The sequence below is a fragment of the Puma concolor genome, chromosome C2 (genome assembly GCF_028749965.1).
Source record: "Puma concolor isolate L17-30 chromosome C2, mPumCon1.1.hap2, whole genome shotgun sequence".
Taxonomy (NCBI): domain Eukaryota; kingdom Metazoa; phylum Chordata; class Mammalia; order Carnivora; family Felidae; genus Puma; species Puma concolor.
In genome coordinates, this window is record NC_141675.1 from 114,013,454 (window position 1) to 114,029,410 (window position 15,957).

Genomic DNA, 15,957 nt, shown 5'->3' on the forward strand with positions numbered 1-15,957 from the left:
GCATGTCATTTAATTCTCAGAGTAGCCCCGAGAGGTAGGTACTGTATAACCCTCATTTTACAGAGGTGAAATAGGAGCAGCTAGGGAGTAACCTGGCCAAGGTCACACAGCCAAAGAGGAATTAGGATTTGTTTCTGGGTCTCCCTGACTCCAATGGCTGTGCTCTCAATCCATAAATGATGTGCTTCTCTCCACCAGAGCTAGGATTTATGTTTCTCTTCTTGTTACTTGGGAGAGTGGCAGAGCATAAAGAGAGGTTCTTCTCTCCTTAGGATACTGGGGATAAAAGGTGGTTTCTGGGTTCTAAATGTCATCACATGTTTCTTGTGCCAGGGTTTAGTAAACATGGACAGATTGATCTCTACCTGCTTTGTTTCACAAAGGATCAGGGCACCGGTTCCCTGTTATTATGACAACTGACATAAGATATTGTACTTAAGAAACATAATTAATCTGTTTGGTAGCCTGTACTTAAGGCCGTATATATACATATGTGTGTGTGTGTGTGTGTGTGTGTGTGTGTGTGTGTGTGTGTAGCATCTATGAACATGATTTTAATGAAATATATTCACATTGGTTTGAGAAATTCTTATATGCATACTTATGTACACCCAAAACATTATTTAATATTTGTTATACCTCTAGTGAGAGTGTTTCTTACTTTTCAGAGTGTTTTATATCCTCTTCTCAAATTGAGCCTTCATCTCAGCTCCATGATGTAGGCCTTGCAGAGATTATTATCTCTATTTTTGAGATGAAGCGGCAGAGTTTTAGTGAAGTGATTTGTCAAGAGATTCACAGCCAACAGAGATGCATTTGAAATTCAGATCTCCTGTAATACCACTTCCTTCTTCTATTATATCCCCTTTGAATCAAAGCTGTAATAAGAGCTGATTTTGCTTTATTGCTGATGCCTCCGTTTCTTTTGTTGACACTGTGTATGTGTCCCCACCGCACACATACCCATATGACTTCTAGGCAGATGTGAGACAACTGGGAGCTTCTGGACAAGTATGCAGTGATGGGTGTGTGCACATCACCTGGGATTTGTTCAGATATTCATTCAGCAGATGTGGGGTGGGATTGGAGTCTGCATTTCTAACAAGTCCCAGATGCCATCGATCCATTGCCTGCACTGAGAATAGCAACAATTTAGATAATCTGTGAATTAAAGGTGACAGAGAAAAAAGACGTGTGATAAGAAAAAGAATGTTGTTGTCGTTCTGTTCTATTTTTATGTGGAAGTGGTTAACCCAAGCAAGAGGCACTGTAGGAATTTGGGCACATCTCTATCCAGTCTTTTGGTTCCAAACTGTCTACATCCATCCACTCCTACCTGCCACACAACACATATGTTCACACTACCTGAATTTTAGTTTCCACTACTTGGGGCTATACACACTCTTCTTGTGTACCAATAAGAAGGAAATCTTTTAAGTTAGTAAGTACCATCCATTTAAAAAAAATTTTAAGTTGTGGTAAAATCCACATAACATAGAACTTACCATCTTAACCTGTTTTTAAGTGTGTAGTTCAGTAGTGTTAAGAATACTCACATTGGGGCGCCTGGGTGGCGCAGTCGGTTGAGCGTCCGACTTCAGCCAGGTCACGATCTCGCGGTCCGTGAGTTCGAGCCCCGCGTCAGGCTCTGGGCTGATGGCTCAGAGCCTGGAGCCTGTTTCCGATTCTGTGTCTCCCTCTCTCTCTGCCCCTTCCCCGTTCATGCTCTGTCTCTCTCTGTCCCAAAAATAAATAAACGTTGGGAAAAAAAATTAAAAAAAAAAAAATACTCACATTGTTGTACAAGCAATCTCCAGAACTTTTTCATCCTACAAAACTGAAACTCTGTGCCCATTCGACAACTCCCCATTCTCCCCTTTCCCCAGCCTCTAGGAACCACCATTCTAAGCATCCGCCTTCAAAGGTGCAATTATCTCAAAGAAATGTCCTACCATTCATATATTTGTGGGGCAAAATAAAAGAACACAGATTTGGAGTCAGAAGTAGTGATGCCAAACCTAACTCTGCCACTTTCTAGCTTTTTGTTCCTGGATCTCATTCTTCATTTTCAAAATGGTGGAATTTCTTCCCTATTTACCTCATAGGGCTGTTGCGAATAATGTAATAAATGGGTCTGAAACTTTTGCAAACTGTAACATGCTACACAAATATTGAGTTATTATTGTGATTAATGCCCAGCTCATGTGCTCTGAACAAATAGTGGTTTTAACAAGGAAAGTGGGAACAGGCTGTCTGAGATGAGATATTGTTAAAGGGGTAGGATGCCCTGGTGAGGGGCAGGGTAGAAGGATATGTCTGTAGGTTTGGGGGGATAATTGGTGATGCTTCTTTTCTCTACGCCTGAAGTGGGAAACCAGTTTTAGAGAAAGATGTGGAAACCAGGCAGATGGGAGGATGTCACCTTTGTTGTTGATAAAGCAGTTTGGAGTAAGTGCTTAGATATGGGAGCAGGAGGTCTCACTAATACTTCATCACTGTACTAAATGTGCTTACCCCTTCTGGTCACTGGTGAAGCTAGACAATTCAGGACTCTCCCTGTAAGGATAATCTCCTTTTACCTCACTTCAGAGAACAAACTTAGGTACCAATGCAGATCCTAAAGTGAGGACTCAAAAGGAGCTGCTGAGCCACACATGCTAATAATTCCTTCTGCGAAACCTCTAGGATGGAATAATGCAGGGATAGTGAGAAAGACCGGGAATCTTAGGCTATGGAGTTCCTTCCGATGAAATCACGAAGTGAAGCAAAGCTCATTTCCTGCCACCACCACCATCACACACCCTGTCCCAACCTCCCCCAGGTGCCAAGAGCTGGGAGAACAGCAAGGATCATGGAAAAATTGTCCTTACTGTTGACCTTTGCCCAGAAAGGAGAAAGGAAATTCTTTTCTTTCTTATTCCTTCATCTGAATGTTTTCCTACTTCCAGGACTTAGAACTCCACATAAAACAGTCAAATCTATACTTTAGATATAATATGCCTTAGGTATGTGCTTATTTGTAGGCTGGAGTGAAAAATTAAAGACCCATTCTAAAACTGTTTCTATTAGAACAACCAACTTATGAAATTGTGGAAATTAGCACCCTACTGGTAAATTGTATACTGCAAGATTTAATCAATTATATGAATGGTTCTAAATTATCATAGTGTCCAGTGGGATAACTCAGCAGTGTTCTGGGTGGGTATAGTAAAACCGCGGAAGAGATTATACTAGTTATTCTGTTCTCAGATCCAGAGTTGAATATATTCTTAGTGTTATTTTTTACTATCTGAGGTTAGTTTTTGAGTCCTGATCTTATTTTATGTTCATATCATCCGTTTTCATTTTGTTATGAAAAGTTCCTATGGCTAAAACAAAAAAGGACAACATAACTTGAGTATGGGTCCTTGGTTAGTTTACTGACTACACAAAATATTCTCTATGTCTCTTGAATTCAGTAAAATATTAGTTTTTTTAATTGCTGTGAACCAAATACATGTTTTGGCAGACTTTATTCTGTAGCTTCCCATTTGAATTCTGAATAATTTCAGCCAGTGGTAGCCTATTCATATTTGCTCATTTTTTTAACTTCCCTATAGATCAAGAAGTGATTTCATTTTCTCAGAAAGCAATTAGTAACACCTACTTCCTAGACACAGTTCTGTATCAGTGAGAACCACCATCTCCCTCAAAGTAAAACCTTAAAGAAAAGTGGTAGTTTAGATTTAATCAGGCACTGGAGCCAGAAAGCATTGATAATTCATTCTCTCCTTCCAAAAAATAAGCCAATTTCAAGTTGTTTAATTGGGCTGTGTTGGTATCATTTATAGGTACTTCTCAGCAACAAATGAGAAGGGTTGACCAATTTGCATTTAAAGAGAGTAGCTAAAATCATTTCCTATCCCTACTCCAAATTTAAGCATAAGTCGATCACCTGATAATATTGTTTTGGTTTTGGACAAAAAATTACACTGACCAGGCGTATTACTGTGTTTTCTCTAAAGACAAAAATATGTTGAAAAGCAAATCCAATTGGTTTTGCTGATAAATCATATTCAATTTCAACTCAAACTTATGTCAAACAATTCATACTATGCAGAAACAAAGAGGGAAACCTGAAACAGTGTTCCCTTCTGGGGAAACATGCATTGAGTGTAAAAGTCTATCAGGCCAAAACTAAATTAGAAAACACTGACATTATAATTGTGAAACATTTATTTGTATAATGTTCAACTATCTCTATGGAGATAATAATAAACCTTGCTAAGTCCCTATTAAAAACAGATCTCTTTGATAATGTTTTCCATTTATTATTAAAATGACTTTTAGTCAGATACCAAAAGCAAAACCAGAATTCTATTCTTTAAAATAAGCAAAACAGGGGCATCTGGGTATTTCAGTTGGTTAAATGTCCAACTTTGGCTCAGGTCATGATCTCACAGGTAATGAGTTCAAGCCCCACATTGGGCTCTCTGCCGTTGGCTCAGAGCCTGCTTCTAATCCTATGTGCCCCCTTCTCTCTGCCCCTCCCCTGCTCACTCTCTCCTTCTCTCTCAAAAAATAAACTAAAATAAAATAAAATAAGCTGAACATTCTTAGCATTTATTGAAACTCTTTTAAAAATCTGATTGTTTAGACTTTTACTATAGTTCCTACATATAGAACCATATTCATGGCTTACTAACAAAAAGTCTTTTTGTCAGATTTCTGGAATGTATAATATTGATACATTTCAAGCCATGGCCTTCGACGGTTGTTACCATGACAGCAAGACTGAAATGGAGCAGACTTCCTTTTCTCTACACTCAGAAGAGGACGCCATGAGAGGAAGATCCACAGGTAGCCCCAGCACAGATACATCTCAGATAAAGAGAAGACAATCCTTAGGAGGGCATATTGGTGCAATCATTCTGGAAAATAATCATGTCATTGACACCTACTCAAGGATTTTATTTCCCACTGTGTATATTGCATTTAATTTATTTTACTGGGGTGTATATGTGTGAGGAAGAATTCCCAATGTATAATATTCATTTTGGAATCAGAGTAGGTTAACAACAACAACCACAACAAACAACTCTTGACTATGAGTTGGATTGTACTTGATTCAACTGGGAGTCAGCCAGTCAGTCACCTCTCTTGGCCTATAGAAGATTTTAAAGTTGACTGATTTACATCTAGGAAGAGTTTAAGGTCCCTGGAGAATTTGATTCCCTACATAAGAGTCACAGGCATGCATATTACAGAAAAATTTCCACAGGGATGGGCTTCGTAACTACTTCGCCTAGACCCTCCTTGCTTTCTAAATGTAAACGTTTTGTATTTAACTAAGCAATAAAGCTGAACTATGACAATGATTCAAGAAGCATTGATTCTTAGTGCTAGCCATGTGCCATGCTACCTAACAGAGTTGAATCCTTGTGAGGAAGAACATCAACATCAAGGTGGGACCATGGACACTTATACAGCTGAGATGTACATGAAGAGCTTCCCCGTCCATCTCCAATCAAGTCTTTTATCTTATTTCACTATTAAATTTCATGTATTATTGAGTCCAAGAGCAAAACATCTAAACTTTGCTCCCATCCTAATGTTAAATTAATATGTCAATCTTCAGTAATAGAATCTTGTATTTTACAGTTGAGTCATAGCTTTCATAGCTTTCGGGAGGCATTTAGTGAATTAGTTACTGTATTTACCAAATATTATTGACCTCCTGTATAAGCCAGTTACTTTATTAGGTGTTATGTAGTCAAAAATGAATATAAAACGGCATTCCTGCTATCAGTGAGTGCACAGCCTATCAGGAACAGTGAACTGGTAGCTTTCATAAATAATAAATATAATAATTAAAATAGATGTAAAATAGAGGCTTGTACACTATGCTGTCTGAGTTCTGAACAGGGGATACCAAAACAAGGAAAAGAATATCCATGAAGGGATGTGGAGTCTCAGTTCATAAATGACTGAAGATGCTTCCAGACATGGTATTGAGTGAAAAATTGAATGAAATTTATATATCCCATAGTAATCCCATAGTAACGTTGGTTGAGCCAAGTAAATCAGGTCAAGTGGGTATTAAATAAATGTTTGTTAAGTAGAAAAACCTCTAATGATTAGCATTCATTGTGTAGATTGGTAGTGTGCATGCTTTTGTGTTAAGTATTTTGTGAAAAAGATTCCATTTAGAGATCAGCCCTCAGTAAGAAGTATGAAATATTTTCCCTTCCTGTTTTGACTTCTGGCATTGAATTAAGGGAAATAAATTAAATGGTGTGTTACATTAAGTGTATTGCCATTTATTTCACCATAAAGTGAACCAAAATGATTTGAACTATTTTGTGCTAGGTTAAAAGACAAGTAACTTCCTGCTTATTTACCAGTAACATTGATTTTGGTTCTCTGCTGTGAGTGACATAGGGTTCTAGTAACTTATTTTCCTCTTGGGCACAAAAGTTTTAAAGGCAAATCCCATCTCTATCATAACTTCCCTCACAGGCTAATTCTGGGATACTTCATTCTATTTTCTTAATACAACTTCTCTAATTCCTTCAGAATTTTCCAAGGATTATATTTTTCTAGGAAACTGTCCAAAATTGAACTAATATAATTTATTAAAACTCTTGTCCATTTAGTTATGGATAGACAATAAATAAATTAGAAAACTAACAGTTTTTAAGCTTGACTTAAAAGGAATAGTAATTTTATAGGATTATATTTTCAGAATGCAGAACAGATTAATATGCTAGGTGTTTCTTTGAGAATTTGTAGCTATTATTTGAGGAGAGTTCTACAGTTGGCTTAACATTTCTGATTCTGACATACTCTGTATACAACTGATGTTAAAAAAAAAAAAAAAGGGAGAGGGTTCCTGGATGGTCCAATCAGTTAAGTGTCTGACTCCTGATTTCTGCTCAGGTCGAGGTTTCTGAGATCAAGCCCTGAGTTGGGCTCTGTACTGACAGTGCAGGAGTCTGCTTGGGATTCTCTCTCTCCCTCTCTCTCTCAAAATAATTTTTTTTTTAAAAAAAGGAAAAATCTACAAATGAACAGAATAAATCTATACTGTTCCCTTCTTCTCTTGGGTTCCTCAGATGTTACTGTTTTTCTTCTACTTTGAACTATACCATTCAGAATGTCTAAAGCTTTCCCTGGGCATATTTATTCCACAATTTCAAATCAAATGCATCGCTGAATACATCTGGCACTCTAGACTAAGACTAGGTCTCCACCACACTACTCATACACTCAGCATTCCTCTTGAGGAGTACTAATGCACAACTGTTGGCTGATCGAACATAACTTTTGTTAATGACTAGAAACAGTCTTTGCATTTTTCAGTAATGTCTAAAATACGCTTGCTGCTCAAGAGAATTATTAGAACATTCAGAATGAGCACTTGGGATTTTGGCCAGTCTTCATCTCCTCAAATCAGTGGCTTGTAGAAGACTGTGAGGGTACAACTGTTCCTGTGAACCTCATTTCCACTAAGGAACACCAATGTTCCTGGCTCTGTTATTTCAAAAAGAATGAAATCACAGTTACCTTGGAAATGTGTGAGTGACAGACAGCATATAATAGTTACCTCATTTTGATTTTGACTTCATTTACTGATCACAATCCAGAACAGACTGCATGTGATTGTTCACTGAGGGATAAGCTTGGATAAAATGTGAGGATTTCAGAAAATAAGCTGCTTTCCAAGATTTAAGAAAAAGCCAGCCAGCTCTGTAAACTGCCTAAATATAGAAACAGGATATTTTATAGGGACTGCTCTGGAAAATCTATGAAAGATATATTTTTAACTTAATTTTATTGTTTTCTGATTACAAAAGAAATACAATTTCACTATAAAAATTAAAATACCAAGTGGCAAAAAAAATTCCACTCAGAATTAAGCTGTTAACATTTAAAATTTTTTTAATGTTTATTTATTTTTGAGAGAGAGAGAAAGAGAGTGTGTGTGTGTGTGAATACAGGAGGAGCAGAGACAGAGGGAGACACAGAATCCAAAGCAGGCTCCAGACTCTGAGCTGTCAGCACAGAGCCCGACGCGGGCCTCGAACCCACAAATCCTGAGAACATGGCTGGAGCCGAAGTCAGACAGACACTCAACTGACTGAGCCACCCAGGTGCCCAAGTAGTTAACATTTTAATGTATATTCTTAGAGTTTTTCTATGCATAACATACATTTTTCCAATGGAATCATTGGTATATGCTTGCATTTATTAATTTAATCACTTATATCACGCCAAACACCTTGCTAGGGATACAGTAAAGATGGGCACTCCCTAACTAACTGAACTTACATTCTAACTGGGAATGTGTTTAACTTAGGCAATTTGTAGCCAGAGTTTCTTCTCTGGATCATAAGCAACATTTTTTAAAAATGCAGCTTTGTTTAATTATTCTTTTCATAAACAACTTTCTGTGCCATTTTTTCCTGCAAAATAATTTTTATATGCTGCAGAGCAATCCACTAAATGAGTGTACCGTAATTTATGTAACCCATCTTCTCCTGGGGGACTTTGGTTTTATTTCCTATTGTGTGTGATTATAATGGGCTGCAATTAGCAACGTAAAGAATATTTAGAAGTCAAATTATTTTAGAAACAAAATTTTTAGCCATATCTGAAGTTCAGCATTTATTTCCTTTATAAGAATTCCTATTTGCCACTAGAATCTGTCATGTCAGACTCAGTTACCAGTCTGTTTATATGGATCTATATCCACGGGCATTCTTTTATAGAAGAAGTTTAGACATTGTATAAAATACCTATTTAAAGCACTTCTATTTATTTAAATTCTGCTTTCTTCCATGATTGTTACTGCCATCACAAGCCCTTTTTGTAAGTAGGAGGGCAACGGAGATTGCAAATATTTGCATATGAGTTGTTGCACAATCATAATTTATGGTTACATTGTCTTAATTCTTGCAGGTGGATTAGTTTGCATGAATAAGGTCTATCATTTTGTATCCTGCTGCTCTTAAGCCTGTTCAAATCACTCACTCACACACACACACACACAATTTTTTAACATGGAGATTAATGAGGAAAGGAATTACACCTAATTCTGTAGTCATTATTAAGGTCAGAATTCCAATAAGATTAACAACACCCTCAAAGAAGCAAGGTTAAAAAGTGGTAAGGAAATTGCTATTTCAACTGCAATTCTATACCTGGTGCTGTTTCCTGGTAGGGCCGGAGGCATCCCAGTCAGTGTTACATTCCAGCTATTTCATTTGCGTGATGCCTAGTCTTTCCCTATACACATTGCTTTAAAACAATCAAACTGTAAAGTCTTGCTTAATTTGAAAGTTCTATCACCTTCCAACTGCAATTTGACTTCCCTGAATTTAACAAAGAACTTGAACATTGTGTTTTCTCTTATAAAGAAACTGAAAGAAAAAAATGCACCAGATAATTGAGATGATTTTGTCAGGCTATTACACTAGGAAGGATATTCATTAATGAGGAACATCTCAAAATTAAGGAAGGGAGCCCAGAAATCCAAAAAGACATAAAAACAAGGGAGTCTTACTCACTGAGGAAGGGTAGAGGTGGGTCTTAGACTATACGACAGCAAGTGGTCATTTCTCAGAAGACAAAATGGTGGTAGGGGGGCAGATTTTTTGACCCTTGCGATTTTCCAGGAACACACGGGCTTCTTCAGATGAGGTTCCACATTGTCAGTTGTTTTTCCATTTCAATCTACTGCTGAATCATAATGTTTTTTGATCAATAAAAGGGCTGTGTGTGGAAAAGGGATTTCACAGTCACTGAGAAAAATTACCATAGTTTTCTTTTCAATATATTGATAATTTGATGTAGGAAACATTGAACTATATTTTATTATCAATTAGGCCATTTGATGAATGTGCTATTACTTTTGATCCCAGGATCAATACAATTCATTATAGAAACTTATTTTCTACAAGAGTGCTTCAAAGGCTTTCTACAAAATTATGCTGTTAGTGGCTCTCTCCTTGCCTTAGGCCATCCAAAGGAGATGATGTTATAATGTCATTAACAAATATTTTTAAACCTATTATGAAGTAGTAATGCTTTCTGAAGTTCGATACACAAGCCTAAATTCTTTAAAAAAATTTTTTTAATGTTTGTTTATTTTTGAGAAATAGAGAGCATGAGCGGGGGAGGCACAGAGAGAAAGGGAGACACAGAATCCAAAGCAGGCTCCAGGCTCTGAGCTGTCAGCACAGAGCCTGATGCGGGGCTCGAACCCCCAAGCCGTGAGATCATGACCAAGCTGAAATCAGATCCTTAACTGACTGAGCCACCCAGGCGCCCCATGCCTGAATTGTTTAAAAGTAACACAATATTTTCAAGAAGACTAGCTAACTGAACAAGGCACGCTTAAGAAAGGAAGTGCTTACATACATTAATTTCTTCTGTTCTTCAGAGAACATTAATGCAGGTGTTTTAAGTGTTTTACGCTCTAAAGAAGTGTTATGAACATAAACCCACACATCAAACAAATTTTTAGAGCATTCACACCACCCCAGAATAACTTAAAATATGTTTTGTTAATTAGGTTGTATGTTGGGTGAGGTCATATTTAAATTAAATGGTGATTCAAAGTGAAAGAAACCTGAATACCTGCTAAAGAGCTTTTAAATGAATATGCAGTTCAGGTACACAGTGAAGAAAGAGATTTTCTGAAAAGAGCTCTAATAATTTAATGTGACTTATAGAGATAATGTGAATTTGAAGTAGGAGAGAAAAATAAGGCAAAAGAAAGGAGAACGATAGAAGCTAAAAATGTGGTTCATTTCACAAAACAAAGTTCTGTGGTATGTGTCTTAAGGGAAGATTTGGATTTGAGGGCAAAATTAATTATATTTAATTATTTTGGGTGATATCCTGGTCTAGATTAATACAATCAGATGATTATTGCTCATTTGTACAAAAGATTGTGTGTCTTTGGGCAATCAAAGTAATTAATTGCATGTTGGTCACCAAGTACTCAATATAATATGCCATCTTGACCAAAGTAATCAAATTATTTAAGTTATTAGGATCATTTGATTCTCTCATGACATTAACTCTTACTCCTTTTATGCAGTAAATTCAGTGGTGGAATTTCTGTTGAGTTCTACTTGATTAATGTAGATTAACCATTTATTATATTGCTGAACTATATTTTACATGAAATAATCTGAATTTGTTGGGGGTACTGATAGAATATGGCTTTATTTTTAATCAATGACTGTTTAATATGCTTTATTAGCTACAACTTCTCTGCCCCTTGCTGGCATCTCAGGTAGATCCCACAGCTTTTTAGATACTGTGAGATATCAATCAATCAATTAACAAGCACACAGTTTGATGATGGAGATTTGTTTTCGGGTATAAAGCCTAGACTGATTTCAGTGTGTTTTCACTTTTCCCACCTCAGACTTAAACCCTGAACTGGGGAAATTGTCCTAGGAAGAAGGTAACATCTGCTCTAGTACAGGCCTCTCTCCTACCCTTTTCCATTCTACCAGGTTCAAGGGCAAGGAATGGATGGGTGAGATTAGGGACTGGCAAAAGTCTTTTTACTTAAATGGTATAATGTATTTTAGTTCTTTGCTTGGTTGATGTCCTCTAGGGGGCAGGTACACCTGGTTTCCTGAGCATGAAACCAGTATCCTCACACAAGGCCCCACCCTTGGGGGTTAATGCTCTACAGTTGCCATCTTGAAATTCTTTTTTTTTTTTTTTTTTTTTAATTTTTTTTTTTTCAACGTTTATTTATTTTTTTTTTGGGACAGAGAGAGACAGAGCATGAACGGGGGAGGGGCAGAGAGAGAGGGAGACACAGAATCGGAAACAGGCTCCAGGCTCTGAGCCATCAGCCCAGAGCCTGACGCGGGGCTCGAACTCACGGACCGCGAGATCGTGACCTGGCTGAAGTCGGACGCTTAACCGACTGCGCCACCCAGGCGCCCCTTGAAATTCTTAATAATGTAATCTTTAAATTTATTTTGTAAGTAAAGTCTGTTGGAACAACAACGCGTGTACCCAGGTTTGGCACGTGCAGTTCCGCTTCCTGTGGGACAGGTTCTGGACGTCACTTTCCTGCCTCCTTCTTCTGGTCCCACTGAGGCCCACCATTGCTCTCTTCCCCTGGCAGGGGCTTGTACATAGGTCCACACATACCACAGCATTTCCCTGCCCTGGGCTGGCAGTGCCCTGGTGGGTTTGAAGAGTGTTTAGACTGGAGCACGCCTCTTACCCACCCCCTATCCAGGTAAGGTGTGAGTCCTGGGAGGTTACAATCTCCTGAGGTTGGCCAGTCTGCTTTGGGTTGGGACCCTGACCAGTGAATCAGGAAGATTGACTTCTCCACCCCTGGCCTGAGCACAGCAGTGCTGGTCCAGTGGTTAGCAGGAGGGGGTACTGAGTAGCCTGTGGGCCATGTGCTTCCATGCATGTGTGGATGCTGAGCGGCACCGCAGGGTCCTCCCATGCCTGTGAATGTATGCACTCACCTTTCAAGTATTCCTGTGTTTTCTAGAGCATGACATTGAATAGCAAATAAAAAAACACCCACCATTATAGCGAAGAGAGAGACTGCAAAAGAATCGTTCTATATTTTAGTACCTTTAACGGCACTTCCCTCTTCTTTTGGAACAAGGAGCTTCACATACTCATTTTGCACTTGGTCCCACCAATAATGTAGCCATCCCGGGTGGCAGGTGTTCAAATGTTGAAGCTTTCAAGGGCTACTGGTGAATGTTCTTTGGAGGTCTACATGCTGTGGTTCATTAAAGTTAACCCTTAGATCTCTGACCTCGTGTGACTTCATGCTCCTTTCCTGTCCATGCCAAAGTTTATGCATCTATTTTTACAAATAACAGTCTATAATTTTCTTTCTTAAAAGGGTTATTTTCCTTTTCTATATTTAGAAGCAGTTTATGTAAGGTATATTTTTCTCTTCCTTGAAAGTTTAAAAAGATTCATTAGCAGACCTGTCAGTTCCCAACAACTACACCTTTGAGATCAATCGATGGGTCATTATTAGGTCATTATGACAAAAAATTTTAAAGAAAGATAAGTAAATGAATGTACCATCACCATGTGAGTCTCTCTCATCCATCTATACATGTTGTGCTAGTCTCCCAGGAAACATTTTTCAGTTGGAGCCTGTTTCCTTTTTAACAAAGGCAATCCAAGCAGTATGAACAGAAAACACCTGTGTAGGATTACATCTTATTTTTATAAGAATCATGGACAAGTTTATTTCAGGTTTTATGGGTAACATATTAAACAACTTCTCTCTCTGAGGGAAAGAGTCACTGGCCAAAACCCAAGGTGTATTTTCATTTGCAAGTGCTTGGCTATTGAAGAAGAGAGGTGTGTAGCATCATTTAATTAAAAAAGTTATACAGCCTGTCACTGACTTTCCTACAGGCATAGGCTATACAAGAAATCAGACTGTAAGTCAGACAAGAAAATGGGAATACTAACCCAATCCAATTTTGTAAACATTGAGTAACTACGCCATGCAAAGCTCTGTTCTAGTTCTCAGAATAGATGAAAGCAATTTCCTGGCTCCAAAGAGTTTAAAACATAGCTATAGGAATATTGATTTCAATGAGATGTATCATAACTATAATTTTGGAAGACCTCAGCCTGGGTCATTAAAAAAATGTGGCTCTTTCTGAAGTTAACTAAGTCTGACCAAGATTATTCATGGTGATATGGCTATGTCAGTGAGAAGGTGCCCTGTTCACGAGTATAGTCAAGGAAGTGAAACATAGACATGTAAAAGCCTCAGGTGCATTTAATTCATTCTGTGGCTCATGTTCAAGATGGTGTAATGGATTTAACAATAATGCCTCTCAGGTGAATAGCATTCTACAGTTTTAACACTCTTCTGCTTACTCTGTCTCACCTGAGACTCACAGCAGCTTTATGAGTTAGACAAACAAAGCAACATTAACCATTTCTACAGGTGCAGAAAATGAGGCTCAAAAAGAGGATTAGTCGATAGGCAGCATGGGATTTAAGTCCCAGATGTGCTATCCAATGGCTGTATAATTTTGAGCAAGTTATTTAACCTCACTATGTCTTGGTTTCCTTATATTATATATATTGTTTGCAAAAGTTAGGATGATAATAATAATGGTACAGGTATTAAATAAAATCATATAAAAGAAAGAAATCACTTATATCTTTTCTGGACCAAAGTGAATACAAATACAATACAAATACGTAGGGGGCAGTATGCATGATTCCTGATTTTTCTCCTAATACCCTGTGGAAATTGGTGCACAGACCTTTAGGATTATAGAATGTGAGAGCCAGTAGGGATAATAAGGATTATCTGGTTCAATCTCACCTAATAAGTGAGGAAACTGAGCATTAGCAGAAAGAGAAAGTTAAGTTCATGTACTTCGCATCTCTTCCCCCTGAGTAACCTTAAAAAGTACACTCACACAGCATAATTCTAAGATTCTTTAAGCCCAGGATCATTCTGATTGGCAGTGGAGAAAGGACAGAGATGGGTTTGTGCAGCCTGACACCCAGGCAGGGCAGGCCCAGTGGGGAGCCCCAGTGAAGCGGCCAAAACCTAAAGTTCTATAGTAAGAACAGCCTAGGAAATCACAGGAGAGGATGACAAACTTGGGTTTGAAATGAAGCAACACAAAGCAACACAAAGGGTGTAAACATAAAACACTCTTGCAGAAGTGCAAGTTATTTTTGTGAGGATTGTAGACAAGTCTATTTCAGGGTTTCTGTATAAGGATGGAATTCTCTGCTCTTTCCTATCATCTCGGCATCGTGTTCCCAGGCTCCACGGGAGGATCACTAGTCTATTGATTCAGATATCTGGGGGCTTAGGCCCTTCTGGGTAGGTCTGGGTCACTGAGCCATCTATGACTCAGCTATCTATGACATTGTTTTTATGAGAAAATAGATTACAGAAAGAAAATAACTGACTTTTTAATGAGTCTGGAATAGATAAGTTGGAGACTGCATAGTGGCCTGCTTCTTGTCCTCTGGAACAACTTTAAACTCAATGGACTAAAAGCAAAAGATGAAAAAACAAAGTACTCAAACAGTATGTTAGGAATGCCATGGATTCTGGAAGCTCTTCTCTCACATCCCCCCCCTCCCACCCCTTTTCCTCACTTCTCTCCTTCCTCCTTTGTAGACATGCCAGCCATTGTGTTTAGGTCTGAAGACTGAATGAGCATAACCTTTTTATTTCTTTTCTTTTCTTTTCTTTTTTTTGCTTGCTATGCTGACAAATCTGAATTATAATGACAGTATCAGAGAGAGCACATTGAAAGACTAATTTTGTATCAGGGGAACTCCTATACAAGATGTATGATTTTCCCTAGCAGAGCTGACTTCAATATGTACTTTTGTTCTGTCAGGCACCCTAGTGACGATTCTCCGTCTAGGAGATGGTTTTATTTGTGTTGACATTGAAACTTCTCTTTATACAAACACAAAGTGGTGCTTTTCCATATAATGGACATGGGTAAGAATTTACCATTTTCTGAATCCTTGTAACATCAATACTGTTCTACATTATCTTGATAGATGTTTTGTAGTCAAAATAAAGAGCAAAGTACATTACCAATATAATGTCAAGTGGACTAGATTTTTTTTTATAGTCTCTTCCGAAAGATAGATCTGAGAAAGTCTTTCCCGAAAGACTTAGCTCTTCCAAATCTAAATGTGACTTTGTGCAAGTTAACTTCTCCAGAACCAGTCTTCTCAACTGTAAAATGGAGGTAAGCACAAGATTGTGGTGAGGATGGAGTGAGGAGTCCCCGAAACAATTAGCATGGTGCCTTACAGCAAGAACTCAATTCAGGTGTTGCTATTATTGTTAGTTTCAGACGAGTGTTAGACAAGGCTGTACTTTGTTCCCATTTGCTCACGTGTCCACATCGATAATCAGAGCTAGTCATTGGTCTCAATCATCCTGACAGA

At 38.1% G+C, this 15,957-nt stretch overlaps 1 protein-coding gene across 4 annotated transcripts in view; it reads left to right on the forward strand.

The window, feature by feature from the left end:
• The window catches only part of GABRR3 (gamma-aminobutyric acid type A receptor subunit rho3), a 50,864-nt gene extending 44,577 nt beyond the window's left edge, over nt 1-6,287 (forward strand). For all 4 annotated transcript variants that reach the window (XM_086675653.1, XM_086675655.1, XM_086675652.1 and 1 more), the window contains one exon: nt 4,704-6,287. In XM_086675653.1, the coding sequence (XP_086531779.1) occupies nt 4,704-5,006 (303 nt within the window). In that variant the 3' untranslated portion in view covers nt 5,007-6,287. The remainder of the gene's footprint in view (nt 1-4,703) is intronic.
• The last annotated feature ends 9,670 nt before the right edge of the window (nt 6,288-15,957 follow it).